This window comes from Dromiciops gliroides, chromosome 5, assembly GCF_019393635.1.
Source record: "Dromiciops gliroides isolate mDroGli1 chromosome 5, mDroGli1.pri, whole genome shotgun sequence".
Classification (NCBI taxonomy): domain Eukaryota; kingdom Metazoa; phylum Chordata; class Mammalia; order Microbiotheria; family Microbiotheriidae; genus Dromiciops; species Dromiciops gliroides.
In genome coordinates, this window is record NC_057865.1 from 186,735,999 (window position 1) to 186,757,888 (window position 21,890).

The following is a 21,890-nucleotide window of genomic DNA, read 5'->3' on the forward strand; positions in this document are numbered from 1 at the left end:
ACTAATCTGTCCTTTCAAGTCTAGCATTAATTATAGCACATAGATTTTTGAATAGGGTTTTAATCATGCAATTTTCCAGAACACTAAAGCATGTTAATCTATAGATCTTGGCTAAAAATCTTCACATTTCATGATGGATTGGCATAATTGCAGTAGTCCATTTCCATTTGGGCATTTCTACAATTCTGGAAAATTCTGATTCTTTTTATATCAGTCCATTTATCAGAGTTCATCATTCCCTTAGTGGGGACAAAACTTTTAAGCCCAGCAGAAGTAAAAAATCTATAGAATATTTTTGAGTAGGTGTTTTGTAGTCTAATGAAAATGCCCATATCTGACATACTCACCCAACCTTCTTATAACAATGGTTTTGATTTAGTCTTGAATAAAAAAGAGAACTCTTGTCAGTAAAAATTACCTTTTTCCAATTTCAGTATTATACTTTTTTCCTTACCCATTACAAGTACTTCCCCCCACAATTTCAAAATTGCTTTTAAATAGCATTTTTTTTACTAGTCTTTTCACTGTTCTTTCAACTTCAGAAACTTACAATACCTGGAAGAGAAATCAATTACAATCCCGCTAGCTTTCAGGTTCCTCTGAAGATCTTTGTTTGATTTATGAGGATTAATTAGGCTATTCTGTGTTAATAGTTTCTCAGTTCTTGTCATCATTTTAAATTTTTGACCCAAACTTGCATTTTCAAGTGACTGATCCTGTTTCATTGTGTGCTTAAAATGCTTGACTTTTCTTCCACTGAGATGCTGAAATATTTCTAACAGTAACTGAAGTATGCTTTTTAAGAATACATAGAAATAACCATTCTTTAAAGTCACAGAATTTAAAAAAAAAACAAAAAAGCAATAAAATTCATGTGTCTGGCTTGAAATTCAACATTCACCTGAGAAAATTAAGTAAAGCTGGGGAAATCAGATCAATCCATTTTTATCTGGTCAAGGTCAGATTCTGAGTCAGTCTAGTCAGTAGAAGCACACATACAACCAAAGATGATGGCTTATCTCAAATAACTTGTATGTGCTTTACTACCACTAAAATTTATTCTCTATCTGGAGGCTCTCCAGAATGCATCTTTCCTTCTTAGTTCATGGTCCAATACATGATGAAAATCCTTGAAGCCTCAAGAAATAAATAAAATGTATTCTTGTTTCTGTCCTAAGAGATAGCTTATAAACAATGTTTTTAAGGAATTATCATCATAATGTTTGCTAGAGAAATTTACTTATAGAGGTTTTCCCCCATTTCTTATACTGATGCCCATATTAAGTCAGGGTTAGGGGTTCAAGATAGTTCTAGATTCAGACAGTTGAAACATAAGCACTCCTGCGATTTTGTACTTTATACCTTGTTTATTTTTTGTTGCAAAGAAACATATTCAGCTCTTCTCACCATAACTTTTATTTCTCTCTCAATCATTAATGTCAGGACTATATTTTTCAAGTGTGACTTAATTAGATTTATCAGTTGGGATCTCTGCCATAAAATTGTTATAGCTTAGAACCATCAGATAATAGAACTAGGGTTTTCAAAGGAAACAGTTACATAAAATCAATAGGCAGATTCCTCCAAGGCTTTTTTTTTTTTAGGCAGGGCAATTGGGGTTAAGTGACTTGCCCATGATCATACAGGTAGTAAGCGTCAAATGTCTGAGGCCGGATTTGAACTCAGGTACTCCTGATTCCAGGGCCGGTGCTCTATCCACTGTACCACCTAGCTGCCCCCATCCAATGATTTTTTTTGTTTGTTTTTGTTTTGTTTTTGTTTTTTTAGTGAGGCAATTGGGGTTAAGTGACTTGCCCAGGGTCACAGAGCTAGTAAGTGTTAAGTGTCTGAGGCCGAATTTGAACTCAGGTACTTCTGACTCCAGGGCCCGTGCTCTATCCACTGTGCCACCTAGCCGCCCTCCTCCAATGCTTTTAAAGAAAGTTTAGCTTTCATTTTATTTTCTTAGGCCAAGGTGAACTGGACTAGGACATTTGGTATTTGTTTCAGTGCTACATCTATACAAGATCAGATTCGCAAATATAGAGTATGAAAAATGAAGTACATTGATTTTTTTCTATAGATTTTTCTGTGCTTCTAACAATACTTTTTTTTTTAAGCAACAAACATTTTTTTTATTTTTTCCAGTTACATGTAAGGGTAGTTTTCAACATTCATTTTCATAAGATTTAGAGTCCCAAATTTTTCGCCCTACCTCCCTCCCTTTCCTCCCCCTTCCACAAGATTGTAACCAGGTTATATATGTACAATCCAGAAGAGTTCTTTTTATCAGTGCTTTCTATGGGGGTGCATAGTAAGCATCCTCATTAATTCCTTGGGATTTTCTTGGATCATTGCATTGCTGAGAGTAGTTAAGTCATTCATAATTGCTCATTGAACAATACTGCTGTCTCTATGCACAATGTCCTCCCAGCTCTGCTCACTTCACTATACATCGATGTTCATTAGTCTTTCCAGGTTTTTGGGGGATCATCCTGTTTGTTATTTCCTGTAGCACAAGACCATTCCACTACAATCATATAGCACAGCTTTTCCCATCATTCCTCAATGGTTGGACATTCCCTTGATTCTCAATTCTTAGCCTCCACCAAGAGTTGCTATAAATATTTTTTGTACAATTTTCCCCCTTTTCTCTTTTTCATGATTACTATTAACTGTTTCTCTTCCACCCTATTCCCTTCCCCGAGATATTTATTCTATTATCCATCTTCTTTCATCCTATAGCTCTTCAAAAGGGATTTGCTTCTATCTCCTCCCCAACTCTGCCCTTCCTTCTTTTGCCCCTTTCTCTTTATCCCCTTCCCCTCCTATTTTCATGCAGGGTTAGAGAGATTACTCCACCCAATTGAGTGTGTACATTATTCCCTCCTTGAGCCAATTCTAATGAGATTGGGGTCTTTGAGCCAGTTCTGATGAGTGTTAGGCTCATTTACTGCCCAGATTAAATAGATTACTCCACCCAGTTGGGTGTGTCTGTTAGTCCCTCCTTGAGGAAGCTCTGATGAGTCTAACAATACTTTTAACCTGAGAAACAAATTCTTGTTCTTTTAGGTGGTACAGGCAACTGGAGGTCCTGAACTTGCCAGTACAGTACTTAGCCCTCTGTTGACCAAGGATGCAATTGATTTCTTAAACCAGACTGTCAGTGTTGAGGAAAGGCAACTGTGGATGTCATTGGGAGAAACATGGTTAAAACCCAGGTAAGGAACTATGTGAATTTAGCATTTTATGTAACTTAAGGTTTTAAAATACCATTGTGGTGGAGCCAAGTCAATAAAATAATTCTTTCACTTCAGTGGATCGGTGGTGTCATCCATGTAGAACTTTGTGGTCCTAAAAATACTTCACAGAGATTCTTTCCAATGTTATGGCAACCCTCTAGGTAATTTTCACATTACACCAGTACAATTGTAGACCTCAGGTTGTTTTATTTTATTTTTAATAGATGACTGGCTGAGCTCCACTTCCCATCATACATTTCCTACTTGATAATCTTTTCTGTCACTTTTTGTTCATCAGTTGTCATTAGTAAAATTCTACAGCATACTTATGTCCACCATGCATCACTCTACTTCCCTTTCTGTCAGGTATAACTCATTTTCTTTGAAGGTTCATGAATTTCAGCCATGTAGTCTTATGGAAAGAATATTGCAGGAATTATTGAAAACTCTGCAGTTTTACAACAACCACAAAAAAATATCACAACTAATGTTCTTACTAATCAATTAATTTTGGACTTAGAAATAAGAATCCAACATATTCCAAAATATTCATAACGGCATTTTATGATAGCCAAGAACTAGTAACAAAAGCAGAAATCCAGTGCTTGGGGAATAGTTGAAGAAAATGAGCTGTGGTTTATAGATGTAATAGAATATTATTATGCCAAACATAATCAACATAAAGAATTTAGAGAAACAAGGGAAGATTTATATGAAACAATGCAGGGTGAATAAAACAAGCAGAACCAAAAGAACAAGGAACACGATAACTACAATAATGTGAGCAAAGATCACTAGAGGAAAGCTGAACTCTGAGCAGTTGAAAAAAAAAATATGATCCTGAAGAACAGATATTAAAACATAGCTTCTTCCTTTAGTCATGAAAATAATGGACTTGCTTTCTACTTAGAGTGTTGTGTATACTGTCAGATGTAATTTTTTAAAAGATTGTTTTTAATTTGGGGGTGGGGGGAGGGCTGGGGCAATGGGTGTTAAGTGACTTGCCCAGGATCACACAGCTAGTGTCAAGTGTCTGAGGCCGAATTTGAACTCAGGTCCTCCTGAATCCAAGGCTGGTGTTTTATCCACTGCACCATCTAGCTGTCCCCAGATGTAATTTTTATATTAGCTGTTTACACTTTATTTTTTTCTTAGTTACATGAAAGTGTTTAGGTTAGAGGATCAGAGGAAGGTAGGTATTTTTAAAAAATGACTTGAATTATTAAAAAAAAAGACTTTAAATATATTTTTCAAAAAATTATCTATTTTCTTCTTTTGTTTTTTTTTCTTCCAGGATTCCCTCAATGCATATATAGTTCATGTTCATAAAGATTTCATGGAGATGAAAAAAATAGTCATATATATTAATAAATAATCTTTCAGAAGCAATAATACTCACTGTCTTTCCAAACATTCAGCACAATCTTCTCTTTAAAAATATCTTAAGAATATACAACATAGGGTGGTTGTTTTTTTCTGGATGTGTTTAGTCTCATCCAGTTGTTCTGCACAGCTTAATGTATTTAAATACCATGTTTATTCCCTCACAAATCTCAGCAATAAGACATTTTGCAGTTCAAATGTGGTGGTTCTACTGTCTGAGAGGATTAAAATAGATTTCATAGACATACTGACAGATCCTTTCCATTTTTTCATCCTTCTTAGTCAAATCTTCAAGTTTTATCTATTAATCCACTTGAGATACTGGAATACTTACTTAGATCTCTTACTGGACTTTTTAATGTCCTTTTTTTATCTTCCACTCCTGTTTTTAGTTTTCTGGGTAATACTATTAGTTATTTTCCATTATCCTTCTCCACAAAGTTTTAGAGATGAGTTTTACTCTAAACAAATGTTGGCATTGGCTATCGTATCTCTTCAACTGGTAAAGAAACCAAATATTTTTAACTTGAAGTGTTTTCCAGGCTCTTCTGGCTTCCCCAAGTCTGTTCATGACAGTTAGACTTCTATAGGAAATGAAGACAATTATACTTAAGGTTTTAATCCATTTCTTCTTTTTTAATGTCAATTGCCTTTTTGAAGAGATAAGGCAGAACTAGTATATTTGCCTACAGTGTAGTCTTACAGTCTTTATCCTTTTTTCTAGCTTAGTGTTGATTTTGACCTTTGTTATAACTAATCAGTATAGAGGCTGTTTCAAAAATCACTTACGCTAGTAACCAGTCATTTCCTATCTTTTAAGGTAGAGTCATTTTCATTTCTGTGATATTGTTTTATATTTGTAGTTCACTATATCCCACAAATCCTCAAATGAACTATTGTCTGGCTGCACCTCCCTTCAGAAGATTTGTGGGGTTTAGTAATCTGTTCAACCTACAATGTGCAAATAGAAACAACAACAATAAAACATTATAATCTTGGGCTTCTATGAAAGAGACATTGCTTCCAGTAAAAAGAAGTTGATAGTCCCACTGTATTCTATAGTAATCCTGTCAAGATGGGTACCTGATTTAGGGTGGTGGCCTTTTGAGTTGAGAAAAATAGGTAAGCAGGAGAAATGCTGTAGAGATGAAATCTATATGACTTTGCAATTTATTAGAAATGGATCATGAGAGAGAACAGAGATTTGATAAGGATTTTTCTGAGGTGGAAAGTAGTTGTTGTTGTTTAGTTGATTAGTCATGTCTAACTCTTCCCGACCCCATTTGAGATTTCTTTGACAAAGATACTGGAGTGGTTTGCCATTTTCTTCTCCATCTCATTTTACAGAAGAGGAAACTGATGAAAAAGTGCTCAAATGACTTAACTAGGTTGCACAGCTAGTAAGTGTCTGAGGCTGGATTCGAATTCAGATCTTCCTCTCTCTAGGGCCAACACTCTATCCACTGTACCAGTTAGCTTCCCCTGAGGTGGAAAATGGATTAAATTTATTTTATTTAGCCCAGAGGGCAGAAGTAGGAACAGAGGATGAGCATTTCAAAGAGGCAGACTTAGGCTTCATGTAAAGAAAAATTGCTTAACCATTAAATCTATCTAAAATTGGGATGGACTCTTTCATGGGTTCTCCCACACTTCAAATAAAGGCAATAGGACCAGTTTGTAGATACACAGAATGGGAGGTTCCTTTTCAAATATTGGTTGGGCAGAGTAGCTACTGAAATATCTTCCATCTTTGAAATTCCATGATTCTGAAAACATGAAGGTCTTAGGGGCACAAATAGTGGTTGAGGCATAAACTATGGAAGAGAAAGGCAGGGTTGAGAGCTTATTAGCTGAAGAATGAAGATGGTGCCTGAAAATAAGAAGTGGATTATAGACCAGGGCCAAAAATATATCAATTAGGAGCTCTTATCCAGGAACTGAATATACCTAACATGGACTGGTAATAATACATTTGCCTAGTCTTAGAAATATAATCAAGGGGCAGCTAGGTGGCACAGTGGATAAAGCACCAGCCCTGGATTCAGGAGGACCTGAGTTCGAATTCAGCCTCAGACACTTGACACTTACTAGCTGTGTGACCCTGGGCAAGCCACTTAACCCCCATTGCCCTGAAAAAACAAAAACAAAAAACAAACGAACAAAAAGAAATATAATCAAAAGCACTTAAGGCTAAAAGTGGAATGGGGGGAAACTATATGCATATCTGCCAAGATACCTGCCATAAAGACGTGGAGACAAAGAGAATAGCTACAATATAAGGAGAATAATAGCGGTACCAACGCTCAAAAATCCACAAGAGACAAAACAGAAAATCTACAAAAGAAGCCAGCAATAAACACAAAGAGCCTCAAGTATTAATATAAAAGTGCACATTATATGGCTGACAAGCAAGATAAAGTAGAGATCTTAAGACAAAGAGGAAATTTTGCCCTGAAATGCAACACTTGCATCTGATAGGATTAGATAAAACTAATGACTGGAATATAGCTTTAAGGGTATACCTTGCTCCAAAAGAATAGAATAGGTAAAGCATATATGTGTGTGTGTGTGTTGTGGGATTTAGGGTAATGAGTATGTGTTAGAAAACATTCATTTTCATATATGTGTATATATACATGTATATATTTATGTGTGTATATGTATGTGTATATCTGTTATGATATAGGACACCAGCACTTAGCATATAGTAGGCACTTAACAAATGCTTATTAACTGACTGATAGATCTAGAACTGGTAGGGACTTCAGAGGCCATCTGATCTCACTCCTTCATTTTACAGATAAGGAAACTGAGGCCCAGAGAGTAAAAGCAAGTCATAGGACAGGAAGTGACAGGATCCCAGAAGCCAGTAGCAGTAATAGTAGGAGCCTTAGAGGCCATCTGGTATAATCTCATTTTACAGAAATCCAAGAATTAAAAGAGGAAACATAGGGGAAAACATTTTGGATGAGGATCAAAGGAGGCAAGAAGATAAGTGATATGGTTTCCAGGATATATTACAGATACTGGAACAAAAAAAAGGAAGTAGATGAGTGCTTCAGGAAACAGATCAATAGCTGCACATAGGGGACCTAATATAATAGTGATGGGATACTTCTTTGGATATCTGCTGGACCTCTCTTTATGCATAGAAAAGAACATCTAGAAATGTCTTGATTTACCTCAGTAGCAACTTCATTATTCAAAAGAAGGGGGAGCTAACATCTGAATCTGATTGCCATAAAAAAGTAGGCATAGATTGCTGAAATAGAAATGATGAGAAGTTTGGGAGGAAGAGACATTTCTGCTTAGAATTTGTGACTGGAAAGGAGGAAAAATCAGGAAGGGTCTGACATATATGCACGGATATCAAAGGACATGACTTAAAAATCTTAGAGAAGTTGGCCTAGGAAATGTGGGATATTGCCAAGAATGAAATTATGATACTACTAAGAAAATCAATTCTGAAGAGGAAGAAAGGGAACAATTTCCTTAAGAGACTGACATGCAAACAACCTTTTAGAGACATGTACAGGCACAGCTAGGTGGCACAGTGGATAAAGCACCAGCCCTAGATTCAGGAGGACTTGAGTTCAAATCCAGCCTCAGACACTTGATTCTTATTAGCGTTGTGACCCTGGACAAGTGACTTAACCCTCCTTGCCCCGGAAGAGGGGGGGGGGGAGGGAGGGAGAGAGAGAGAGAGGGAGAGGGAGGGGGGGTTATTGTTGTCTATGGTTGCTTTTGACTAACTGGAAGAAAAGAGGAGGATCATAGCTTGAGGTGGATGCAATGGTAATCATTGAAGGGAGGGAGAAAGCAGAGCTGCTCACCTCATTTTTTGCTTCTTTGTTCGTTATCAAGGAGAATGACCTTTAGACTAAAAGAGGACTGATGAAAAATGAATAGGGAGTTGACACCCAAGCTAAATAGGAAGAGATAGTATAAGAGCCCTTAGCTGTCTTTGATGAGTTCGAGTCACCAGCCTCAGACAAACTGCTTTCCAGAGTACTGAACAAAGTGGCAAAAGTGATTGCTGTCAGGAGTCTTTGATGGGTTAATGGAGAGTTTGAGTTTGAAGAAAAATGGGAGAATTCTTACAGCACTGGAGATGGGTAAATGTCCTGACTTTGAAAAAAGAAAATGAATAGGCGTGGCCACGTATAGATCAATGAACTTGAGTTTGATTTTTGACAAAATTCTGGAAGGTATTAGGAACTTCTGGAATAGGATTGATGATTACAAAAAACCCTGCATAGCTTCCTCAGAAACAAGGTGTCCCAGACTAACCACATTTCCTATTTAGATAAAGTTACTTGATTGGTAGATCAGGGGGATGTTGAAAAGACCTAATTTTCCTAGATTTTCACAAAGTATTTGTCAGAATCTCAGGCTATTCTTGTGGGTAAGAAGGGACAAATATAGGTTTTTCTTTTTCTGCTTTTGTCACCATGCTGAAGCCAAAGACCACACAGGATTCAGTTGTTTTGTTGTTGTTGTTATTGTTTGTCCTTTGTTCCCAAAGAGGACCTGTGACTTTGGGGTGATGTAATTACTTGAAATGAATTGGCTGTGCAAGATCATCAACCTCACTCCTCCAGAGCCATCTGGGTACAGTGGCAAGATATATGTCAGGACGACTGGATATGGCCCCAGATGTTTAAGGCAATTGGGATTGTGATTTGCCCAGGGTAACACAGCTAGTAAATGTCTCAACTGAGATCGGAACTCAGATCCTCCCAACTTCAGGGCCAGTGCTCCATCCACTATGCCACCTCACCGCAGCAGTTGTTTTGTATTTCTTTGTTTAAAGGACTGTCAAAGAATTCACTACTTATTGGCCAAATATTAGGGATACATCTCTATACTTAATTATAGTAGCTGACATTTTTATAGATATTTTAAGGTTTCCAAGCTTTATTGGAAAAATAAATAATCTTAAATGTTTTTTTTGAAAATTATTCTCAATTTCTATATTTCTTCCTCAATTTTTCTAAGAAAGGAATTTTTATTTTAAAAATTCTTTCACTTAGCAAAATGTAAATGTATTTCCCCTTTCTCTTTCATAGATTCTTTCCTTCTTCTTAGTCCCAGTACTAAAGCTCTCATTTTGGTTCTGCTCGTATACCATGGGGATTCCTAGAATCTTTTCCCCTGTGGTTCCCTAGCTTCTTTTCACTTTTTATCTAGTCTTATTTCTAACTAATATATCCCCAATTTTTTGTATCACTGTTTCTTGTGGCCATATCAATATTCTCCTATATCTCAATAACTTTTAGTGGATTTGCTCATTTGGTCTTTTCATAACTATGCCACTTATTTATTTCTATAATTGAAATAACACACAAACCATACCACTTCTCTTTTCTCTTTATTCAGACAATGGTTTTGATTTCAGAAGGAAATGTAGAATATAAAGAACTTATAAACTCATACAAATTGTTTTTAAAATGCAAGAGGTTATTTATTGCACACTGGTATTATGGATAGTGAGGCAGCATGATGGAGTGGTTAAAAGACCAGCCTCTGATACATCCTGGCTTTGTGATCCTGGAAAAGTCATTTCTAGAGTTCTGGACAACTTTCTAAGGCCATAAGTTACAGGAAAAGTTACAGAGGGACATCCTTTGCTCAGGAGTTCCCTCTGCTATTGAAATCATAGAGCTAGTCTCTTTACATATTGCATCATACAAATCTTTTTTACAAGAAGATTATTACGTCAGTGAAGTAGCATTTACGATGTGTTGGGTACTAGGTTTGGTGCTGGAAATAGAAAGAAAAGTAATGTCAGCCCCTTCTCTCAAGGAGCTCACAGTTTACTGGGGGAGAGAATGTGCAAACAACTATATACAAACAAGTTCTATACAGAGAGTCAACAGAGGGTTGGCACTAGCATTAAGGGAGATTGAGAAAGACTTCTTACAGAAGACTGGAATGAATCCAAGGAAGTTAGGAGGCAAAGATGTGGAAAGAGAGACAGAGAGATCCAGGTGTAAGGGACAACAAATTTAAATGTTTCTTAAATAAGTGAGTTATGATAGATTTAATAGGCCTATGAGCAATGTTTAATAAATCCTTTTTTTCCTAAATTAACTTATTAAACGTACCAGACCAAAAGTTAATAAAACTGGTTCAAGTCTTTGTTATCATTTTCTTTGAGTTCCAGAAAAACAAGAAGTTCCACAATTTCAGTCACACAAAATGGATATATGTTATGTATGCCTAACAAAAGCAGTTGTCTATTTCAGATCACAATTGTGTGAAGTATTTGGGGAAGTGGAAGATAATACCTATCTGGTATCAGTACTGAGCCAAGGAGTGTATTGCCACTCTCATAACCAATGGATAATACAAGCTATTTATTTGACAAATGATACATAGTAGAACATGCTACCTTTCCCAAGTAGTCACTCCTGGGGCTCAGGATTCTCAGATTCTAAGCTATGGAGCTGATAGGTGTTGTTGGAACTCTAACCAACCCGGAGATGCCTACATACCTTTTAAAAGCAACAGCACTTGACCAAAGTGACTCAGGAAGTGAATTCTAGGCACAGGATTTTTAGATAATAAACAACATGAGCCAACAGATGCATCAGCTGGTTTATAGCACCAGGGCATTGTGCAATAAGGATTAAGCCCTATAGCTAGGTATATATCAACCAAGCTGGATAGCAAAATCAAATACCATAGCATCTGGATTGTGTAAACACAGGAAAAGGCAAAGTAGCACAAGACACACAAACACTTCAAAGCTCAAAACAGAATCATAAGCAAATCACATCAGGAGGAAACTATTCTGATATTTAGGAATCATAAAGAAACTCACAGAAATATTAGAGTGAACATTACATTAAAAATAGTAATTCAAGGTAAAAGTTTAAATCATGGATGAGGGAGAGAGAGAGAGAGAGAAATGACAGTAGAAAAATAGGAATGCTGTTCCTGTCATGTTTATTTCTGAGTTTCATGAATGAGAAATTTCTCCATGGCTAAAGAAGTGGTCATTCTTTTTCTGAATTGTTTGGGAATAAATAGAGACAGATTGTAATTACAAATGCATCCTGTGACTTTTTCCTGATTAAAATTTGTCTGGTTAATATGTAGATGTATAATCACCTTGATTCATTTTAGCGGTCTGCATAATTTAGAAGATTTAAAACCTTACGAGTATTTTGGGATATGTGTCCTTTTATAGAAGATAATTCAAATGTTAGAATATGATTACCCTTTATATTAGCATGAAACTACATCGACTATTGCAATTTTGTACATCACTCTAAAAATATACTAAATTGTAATCTTTAATATTGTTAAACAAAAACAAAAACAACAACCCTAAAGTTATCATCAGAAAGTGGAATTTAATAGAGAAAAGAAATTCATTATTTAAGGTAATGTGATGAAAACTTTATATCATATTATGCCATACTTCAGTGTTTTTCCCATGTACAATATCATGTAGTTATTTAATATAGTACAACCATCCTTTATGGCATTAATTTTGGGGGGATGGATAAAGGAGAAATAAATATAAGCAGTATTTGTGTATTGGAGATATACATATGATAAAAATTATCTTAAATTTAATTGTTTACATGTCTTATATCTTTCATTTAGAGCAGAGTGGCCCAAAGAACAGTTTATTCCACCCTATGTGCCACGGTTCCGAAATGGTTGGGAGCCTCCTATGCTGAACTTCATGGGAGCACAAATGGACCAAGACCTTTATCAGTTGGCTGAATCTGTGGCAAATGTAGCAGAGCATCAGCGTAAACAAGAAATGAAAAGATTATCTGCAGAGGTGAGATTGTTCTACATGAGTTAGGACTGAGTTGTGAAGGGCTTTAAAAACCAAACATAAGGATTTCTACTTGATACTAGAAGTAATATGGAACCTCTGGAGATTGTTGAGAAGGGAAATGACACGGTCATGCCTGGACTTTTGAGAAGTTGTATAGATAATGGATTGAAGGAAGAAGACACTTGAAGAAGGGAGACCAGTTTGGAGGCTATTGCCATAATCCAAGCAAAAACTGATGAGAACCTGAAGGATGGTAGAAGAGTCAGGAATAATACTGAGGTTATGAACTTCAGTGACAGGAAGGACAGAAATAGGGAGGAAGCTCAGACACAGGGTTTGTCTTGGAAGGAAGAAAATGATTTATTTTAGATATATTGAGTTAAAAGAGAGGGAGAAGGAAAGAGAACCAGATGGGCTATAGACAGAGCCTTTAGGTCCACCCAAGGTTAAGAAAACATGATGTGAATGACAAAGCAGTGAAGTAGACTGGGAAGGAACAGTCAGACAGAAAGAAGGAAAACCAAGAGAGATCAGCATTGACAAAAACTCAGAAAGGGAAGATTGTTTAGGAAAAGGAGTTAATTCACAGTTTAATGTGTTGCAAATAAGTCTAGAAGTTTGAGGACTTGAGAAAAATCCCAAATGTTTTATAGTTCGGAGATCTCTGGTAACCTTAGAGAGAAGTATCAATAAAGTGATGAGTTTAGAGGCCAGATTACAGAGTTGAAGAAGGGAGAGGAATAGAATTATAGGCAATGAGTATACTTTTTCTAGATTTTTGTCTATGAAAGGGTAGCTAAATATAACATGATAGCTTGGTGGGTTATAGGGTAAAGTAAAGGTTACTTAGGGCAGTTAGATGGTGCAGTGTAAAGAGCACCCAGGCTAGAGTCAGGAAGATCTGAGTTCAAATCCAACCTCAGACAATTCCTGGCAGTGTGACCCTGAGCAAGTCACTTAACCCCTATTTTCCTCTGTTCCTCATCTGTAAAATGGGAACACACTAGAAAAGGAAATGGCAAACTACTCTAGTATCTTTTCCAAGAAATTATTCATGGGGGTCATGTAGAATTGGACAAAATGAATAATGGAATAACAATATCAAAAAGGTTATTTAAGGACGGCAGGGGGGGACTCAAGAGTGTTTATTGGCATGAGAAAATGAGACAGCATATTAGGAGAACTTAAAGGAAGAGAGGAGGTGATTGTGGGAGTAGTCTACTAGAGAAAATAAAAGGGGATAGGAACAAGAGTTCACTTAAAAGAATTGCCCTTAGTAAAGAGAAAAAGGGTCACCTCTTCATTAAACACTGGACTAAAGGAAGATGAATGAGAGATGTTGTTAAGGAGTTTAGAGATGTGAAGAAGGAGAAAACAGGGATCTCCTTGTAGTTAGACCACAGATACTGCACCTGAGTTATGAATTAAATTAAACAAGAAGCCATATGGTAAGATGGGAAACTGTTTGTCACACTTGAAAGCATATATCAATTCATTTCCTACTTTTTCTGCCCTTATTGAATATGGCAGCTATGGAAATTGGCACAGAGAGGAAAAGAGAGAAAATATGGCTGGGTAGCAAGAGAGTACATAAATGTGGAGAAGCATGAATATAAGTATGGAAAAACTAAGGAGCACAATGAATCTTGCAGTTTTCAGGCACATATATGGCTTGTTCCAATACTATAGAGATTCTGTGATGTCTACAAAAGGGGGTTTTAACTTTTTTTTTTGTTTCATGGTCTTCTGGCAGTCTGGTGAAGCCCACCATCCCATTCTCAGAATAATGTTTTTAAATGTGTAAAAAAAAATAGATGGAATTACAAAAGAAAACAATATATTGAACAACTACTAAAACATTAAAAAAATTTTAAACTATTAAAATCATTTTTTTAAACCAGAGTCATGAATCCTGGATTAAGAACTCTGGTCTAGAAGTCTAAGCTAAAGATTAACATGTATGACTGAGGGAATATAAGAAAAATGAGAAAAAAACAGTAGTGTTAAGATAAAGAATGCAAAAGCATATTGTTTGGCTAGTAACTTGGGAGGAAAACCTTTGGTTAGCAATGGTTATAAGCTTGTAGAAATTCTTATAGTGCATGGAGTATTTTATTTGCTTCAGTGGCTCTTAATGGATAATAGTAAAATTCATTACAACCATTTTATTCAGTAATACTTTGGGAGATAAAGAAGAAATTATTTTATGTCTTTTGCAAAGTGCATATGGTTCCATCATTTTAAATACAACATTTTGCACTAATCTTTTAGATTTGTTGACTTTATACCCCTTGTACCACCATGAGGCATTAAGCCATTCCCTCTGGTCCCTTGTGTGCTCATCTCCAACATTAATAGTACTTGTTTCAGGGGGCAGCTAGGTGGTGCAGTGGATAGCGCACTGGCCCTGGATTCAGAAGGACCTGAGTTCAAATCCGGTCTCAGACACTTAACACTTACTAGCTGTGTGACCCCGGGCAAGTCACTTAACCCCAATTGCCTCACCAAAAAAAAATAGTACTTGTTTCAGGACGAGTTCAAAGGGGTGGCAAGGATATTTCCCTTTATTCCTATATTTTCTGGAAAGATTGTTTTTCCATGACCTCCTCTGACTTGTGACCACTTGTTTGAACTGAATCAATCCATTTTCTTGAGTGACAAGCCCAAAGATCTAGATAAGATGAATAAGGTCAAACTGGAACAGAAGGCATGCCTCCCATTCCTGATCTCCCTACTACCTGAAGAATAAGAAGTAGACAATTAGTAGTCAATTTGAAGTGCCACACAATTCTTTCAATAAATGTCCCAATATAATTGTTTTTAGTCCTGTAGATATCCAGAATGGGCTCTAAAATGCTCAGATGAATGAATTAGAGGTAGATAGTAATTCACATCTGGTTGCATTATCTTCAAGTAGGAACATATGTTTAAATTAAGTTTCTATTATTATCTGTTGTCTTGTAGACCCAATTCTGTAGCCATAAACAAAATGGAATGGATTGCAGCAAATTCAAGGGGTTTTAGAAAATAAATCTCTCATACTCCCTTTAGAAGGAAACAAATTGAAAATGTGACTTTCGGTAGTACATCTGTTCCTTTCTTTTCATCTCTCTTTGTCGCTCAGTGGACACAATCAACATTTTAAACTCCAGCCATAGATGGCTAGTGAAGAGGTGGATCTAATCAGTTGTATTTTTCCCCTTTCTTTAGTAATAGTAAGTTTACAGTAGTAGGGGATCATTTAGCAAACATGTATATCCTTTCATATCTCTGTGCTATGGCTTAAATACCATTCCTATGAAATTTCTTTCGCTTGGAAAAGTTTTTCTAAAAAGAAATATAATCGAACTTGGATCTTCAGTCATGTCATGCCCACTAATTATGGATATCCCCCAAGGCTCTGTCATAGGCCCTTTTTTTTCCTTTACAATCTCAGTTATTTGGGGGGGGGGGGTGTGTGCAATGAGGGTTAAGTGACTTGCCCAGGGTCACACAGCTAGTGTCACTTACCTGAGGTTGGATTTGAACTCAGGTCCTCCTGAATCCAGGGCTAGTACTTTATCCACTGTGCCACCTAGCTGGCCTCTACAATCTCAATTCTCATCTTATTAGGTCCAATAAATTAGGTTATCATCGCCCTGCTGATAGTCCTCAGGTCAATGAATCCCGTTCTGACCTCTTCCCTGAACTCCAGTCTTCCATCATCAATTGCCTATTGGACATTTCAAAGTAGATGTCCCATAGGCATTTCAATCTCAAAATTGCCAGAACAGAACTCATCTCACCCCCTTCCCCTCCAGACTTTTCCATTATCATTGAGGGCATCACTATCCTCCTAGTTACCAAAGTTTGCAATCTCTGTGTCATCCTTAAATCATCACTCTCATCCCACATATGTATTCAAATCTTGGGATTTCTACTGCTACAACATCTATTGCCTACATCCCCTTTTCTCCTTGCACATAGCTACTACCCTATTTCAGGCCTTTCATCATCTCATCTGATCTAATACAGTAGTCTTTTTTTTTTTTTTTGGAGTCAATCAGGGTTAAGCGACTTGCCCAGGGTCACACAGCTAGTAAGTGTTAAGTGTCTGAGACCGGATTTGAACTCAGGTCCTCCTGACTCCAGGGCCAGTGCTCTATCCACTGCACCACCTAGCTGCCCCTGTACAGTAGCCTTTTAATTGGTCCAAAGCACAGGTTTGACTATGTCACCACCTCTATTCAATAACCTCCAGTGGCTCCCTATTCCCTTTAGGATCAAATATAAATTTAATTGTTTGGCAATTTTTCCTTTATAATCTAGCCCCCTTCTGCCATTCTTATCTTCTTATACACAGAGTATATGTGACCCTAGGCCAGTCACTTAACCTCTGACTATCTTAGTTCTCAAACTTGTAAAATGGGGCTCATAGCATCTACCTCACACTATTATTGTGAGGATCAGATAAGATATTTGTAGAATGCTCTCCTTCCTCCCCATCTACTCCTAGGATCCCTAGCTTTCTTCAGTATTAAGCTCCAATGCCACTTTCTACAGGCTACCTTTTCCAATCTTCTTATTTGCTGGTGCCCTCACCTCTAAGATTAAGATCTGTCTACCCTGTGTGCATCTTATATGTTTTTATTTATATTCATTTTGAATATGTAAGGTATTTGAGGACAAGACTGTTTTTTACTATTGTTCATTCTTTATATCTCTTAGTATAGTGCTTGACACATAGAAAATCCTTAATACATGTTTGTTTATTGATTACTGCTTCCCGCAAACATTTTTTTTTGCTTTATAAGTCTCTAAAATTTAATTTTTGTGTAAGTTTTTTTTAAATCTTAAATTTAAAGGCATAATCATATTTGATGATTCTAATGGATAAATTAAGAATTCTCACTGAATGATAATAATTTTAAATGAGGCATTATAGAATCACGGATTTAGAAGAGTTAGAAGAAAACCATGGGGGGCAGCTAGGTGGCGCAGTGGATAAAGCACCGGCCCTGGATTCAGGAGTAACTGAGTTCAAATCCGGCCTCAGACACTTGACACTTACTAGCTGTGTGACCCTGGGCAAGTCACTTAACCCCCATTGCCCTGCAAAAAAAAAAAAAAAAAAAGAAAACCATGTTGTCATTTAACTCCTTCATTTCACAGATGAGGAAACCAAGGCTAAAGAGGTAATAACTTTCCTTTATCTAAATAAATTCTAGGTCTTCTGATTTCAAAAGCATGTTCCTTGCTCGATAAAATTCATACTGTAATGGTTTTGATCATGCAAACTGTTTTCCATGTCATGCTTAAAAAGGATGGCCCCTGCCACTAACCCAATTATCACAGCAGTTTTGATCCTCATTGTTTAATATAAACTCTCCAAAGTAGCGGAGGAGGCAAACATGAACCTGAGGAGCTATTAAATTGCTTCTAGACTAAAAAAAATGAGTTAATGATATGGGTCAGGGTGTGGCTTATGAAATTTCCAGAGACAAAAGGAGTAGGGAGGAAAGGACAGTGATGGTTATCTATAGCTGGTCACCTGTACCTTGAGGAAGGAGACCTACATCCACTACTGTTACTACAGTATAGTTGTTTCTCCTAATACCCCCCACTCACCTGTCACGTCCATTGCCCTGGTGGTAACCCCCACCAAATTCTCAAGGCTGCAAAAGGATGCATGTCAACATGCCTCCCCAATCTTACACAATAAAGTTTTAACTGTAATGTGTCCCTTGCTTATCAGTTCCCTTTTCTCTTCTATGGAATGAGTGAATTAATTTGAGTTAAAAGTATTAATGACATATGGTGAATAATAGTTTCACTTTAATATCTGTAACTCAATGAATAGTCCACAGGAGTGAGAAATTTGAGAACTCCATAAGCATCAAGGCCAGGCCACTATGTTAGATATCTTTGATTGCTATGGAAGAGGGCTTTTCATAAGTTCCTGAAATTTCACTAAATAGAGTAAGACCAGCCCTGACCGTAACCATAGTCCCCCTCCCTGGGCCTGTTATGGCCAGATTAACTAGGGAAAGCAAAATTAATTCTTTCATAGAACTGGCTTTGATCATGAAAGGATGGCTTATATGTCACACTTTTCCCTTAAACATCTTTGTCTTGGTTTGCCCTTTTTATAACTGTGGAAATTCAAAGAAAATGTTTATGATTTTGCTAACTCACCGAATATTCTATAAAAATGTTCTGTGTAATATGAAACTAGCATACTGTTCTGAAACGTTGGTAGGAAAATTTATTCTTCATTATGTAGAGCAGACATTCTTAACCTGAGGTCCATGGTCCTAGGCCATTTGAGGGGGATCCATGAACTTGGATGAGGAGAAAAAAATTACATCTTTAGTTTCTCTAATCTCTAACTAAAATTTAGCATTCCCTTCAATCCTGAATGTAGGCAATAGACCACAGTAATCCATAGGCTTCACCAGACTATCAGAAAGGTCTGTGACAGAAAAAAGAAATTAAGAATCCCCAGTTTAGAGTAAAAATTTTGCATTTATAATGATTACATATTTGATGCCACGCCTGTGATAAAAATGTAACCCCAATATTTCCTAATTAGCCAAAATAGCTCTAAGCAACCTGAAAAGTTAAAATGGGGCCACATTTAAATGAATACCTTTATGGGCAGGGGTGTATTACAGTTAAATTAAACTATCCTCATCAGATTGTTAAACATTCAGTGTGAGTATTTGCACCTTAAACATTGGCAAATTCTATAGATAAGGGCTTGATTTATAATTTTGTTTATTGTCTAGTCTTAAAAGAATGATGTAGATTAAATTAAATTATCATTAATAATTATGCAGATTAAATTTAAAAGGGTGTTGTGCAAACATTTTTTTCCTCTGAAGAGCTGGTTGTTAAATATTTACCAATACACTCCTATTTATGGGTACTTGTTGAATGACTAGTCTTACTATATTGACATTGCACTTATAAGAAAGAATAATTTTGTAATTATTCCTTATCTTTTTAAAAATCTTTGTTTTTCAGCATTCTAATGTACCAGAGCATCCTCCACCTGATGGGTACGCGTTCAGTAATACAGCTTACAAAAGAGGGCCTCTGTCAGACCAAGGGGAACCTGCCCATGCTTTTAAGCAGACTTATAACCACCATGTAGACAGGTAATATTCAGTGAGCACCACTGAGTATTTGTACCTGTCTCCATTATTTCTTTGTTTGTGTTTGTGTTTTTGCTTTGTTTTGGGTTTTCTTGCCAACCAAGGTGATAAAATCTTCTCTGCTTCTATAAATGTCAGTCTATTAAGAATTACAGCAGCATCTATGATGTTGTTGTTAATGGAGATTAGATCTGGGTTCCAGTCCTACTTCTGACATTTTTTGACTTTGTGATCCTGGGAAAATCATATGACACTTCAGCGCTCTAGGCAGCTTGCTAGGCTGCTGGGTGCCTCCTTAGATAGAGCTTTGGACCGGGAATAAGGAAGATAAGAATTCAAATCCAGCCTCAGACACAATCTAGCTATGTAACTTTGAGAAAGTAACTGTCTACTTTGGTTTTATCAACTATAAGATGGAGATAATAATAGCACCTGCTTTCCAGAGTTTGATCTGGATCAAATGAGATAATATTAGTAAGACATTTTGCAAACTTTGAAGTGCTATGTAAATGCTAGCTATTATTATATTTCTCATTCCTTATAGCACAACACTAATAGACCAGCTATTTTCTGTTATTATTAATAATTATTGGTAATAATTATTATTACTAAAGTTGCAGAGACAATGCTGATCTACATTGATGGAGTTTCTGCATCATTTAGGACCCTCTATAAATGAAATTATAGCTCATGTTCCTATTGCTGTCCCTAAATATTTATGGGCTGGTCATTCTTTTGAAGAACTGGCATCGATAGTTGGGGGAAATCATTTAATTCCATTCTTCTCACTTAGTGTAAATATCTTTTTATGAGTTTGCCTTTTATTAAACTGTAGATATCTATTAGAAGCAATGAGTTAAGTAAAATTCAAAATGTTAAGTCTCTTGAGTACTTTTTGCCTTCTCAAGTTGAAAGAAGAGAACATTACTGCTGAAATTAGGATAGAAATGTTCATAATTAGAGTGTTATATACATATAATTGTTCCTTTTGCCTTGAATGTTTTATTATCCCAAATAATCCTTTATCTGTCTTTACATATATTACCCTTGTTTAACATTTTCCAGCAGAAATAGGGAAAGAAAATAGGAAAGGGTAAGAAAGGAATTGATTTTGACTGATAGCATCCATCCACCTGCTATTTTGGGAAGGAAAGAAAAATAAGGGAAGGTAGACAGAATAGTGGGATAGCCAAGAAGGTCCATGATTCTTGGGTGATTTGTACCCACTTAGAGGTAAAAGAATATAATTAGAGAGGCCATAGTACAAGCTTCTCCCTTATAATTTTCTCCCCAGACCTTGAATTTCAGTCATACTTAAAGGTACTTTTATGTTCCTAAATTACCTTTCCAGCTCACTCATTTCATTATGTTGCTACTTTGTATAGTGAATTTAGGATAAAATATTCTTCAGGGTTTTTCCCTCCTCCAAATTTAATATGTAATATACTGCAAGTTCTTTCAGAACCTACATAATGACTAAGATTTTTACAATTAAGTTGAATAAAATTGCTTGAATTTTTATGTTACAAAACTGTGTTTGTTTATATGTTAGCTAGAAGTTACTAGTGATCCAGTTTTCAACTTTAAGGTTTATTCACCAGTGACATAAGAGGGAATGTTTGAGAAGGATTTCAAGAAGTTGAGTTTGTCATTCCTTTCTTTTGTTTGTTTTTGTTTGTTTTTTTTTCTTGATCAAGGATTGTGTGGTAGAGGTAAGTTTGAGATGATTGATCAAGAAAAAAAGAGCTGCCTTTATGTTTAGCCTCTGCTTTTTCTCCTCATTCACTTCTTTATGCTTTGTAGTCTGGCTTTCAATTTCATCAGTTAACTAAAACTCTTCTATTTCAAGTAACCAATGTTTTCTTTTGTTTGTTTTGTGGTGCAATGAGGGTTAAGTGACTTTCCCAGGGTCACACAGCTAATAAGTGTCAAGTGTCTAAGGCTGGATTTGAACTCAGCTCCTCCTGAATCCAGGGCTAGTGCTTTATCCATTGCACCACCTAGCTGCCCCTCCCATGATTTCTTTTCTTTTTTGGGGGGGGGGGTTTGCGGGGCAATGGGGGTTAAGTGACTTGCCCAGGGTCACACAGCTAGTAAGTGTCAAGTGTCTGAGGCCGGATTTGAACTCAGGTATTCCTGAATCCAGGGCCGGTGCTTTATCCACTGCGCCACCTAGCCGCCCCTGCCCTCCCATGATTTCTTAATCATGAAATCTGATGTTCTTTTATTAGTCTTCATTATTCTTGACCTATCTGTAGTATTTGACACTCTTTTCTTGGAAACACTGTCCATTCCAAGTTTTCATAATATTCTTATTTCCAGGTTCTC

General features: G+C 36.5%; 1 protein-coding gene across 1 annotated transcript in view; it reads left to right on the forward strand.

The window, feature by feature from the left end:
• The window catches only part of EPS8 (epidermal growth factor receptor pathway substrate 8), a 263,798-nt gene that overhangs the window by 210,533 nt on the left and 31,375 nt on the right, over positions 1-21,890 (forward strand). Inside the window, 3 exon segments of the mRNA XM_043969277.1 lie at positions 3,073-3,221; positions 12,243-12,426; positions 19,432-19,565. Coding sequence (XP_043825212.1) covers positions 3,073-3,221; positions 12,243-12,426; positions 19,432-19,565 — 467 coding nt within the window.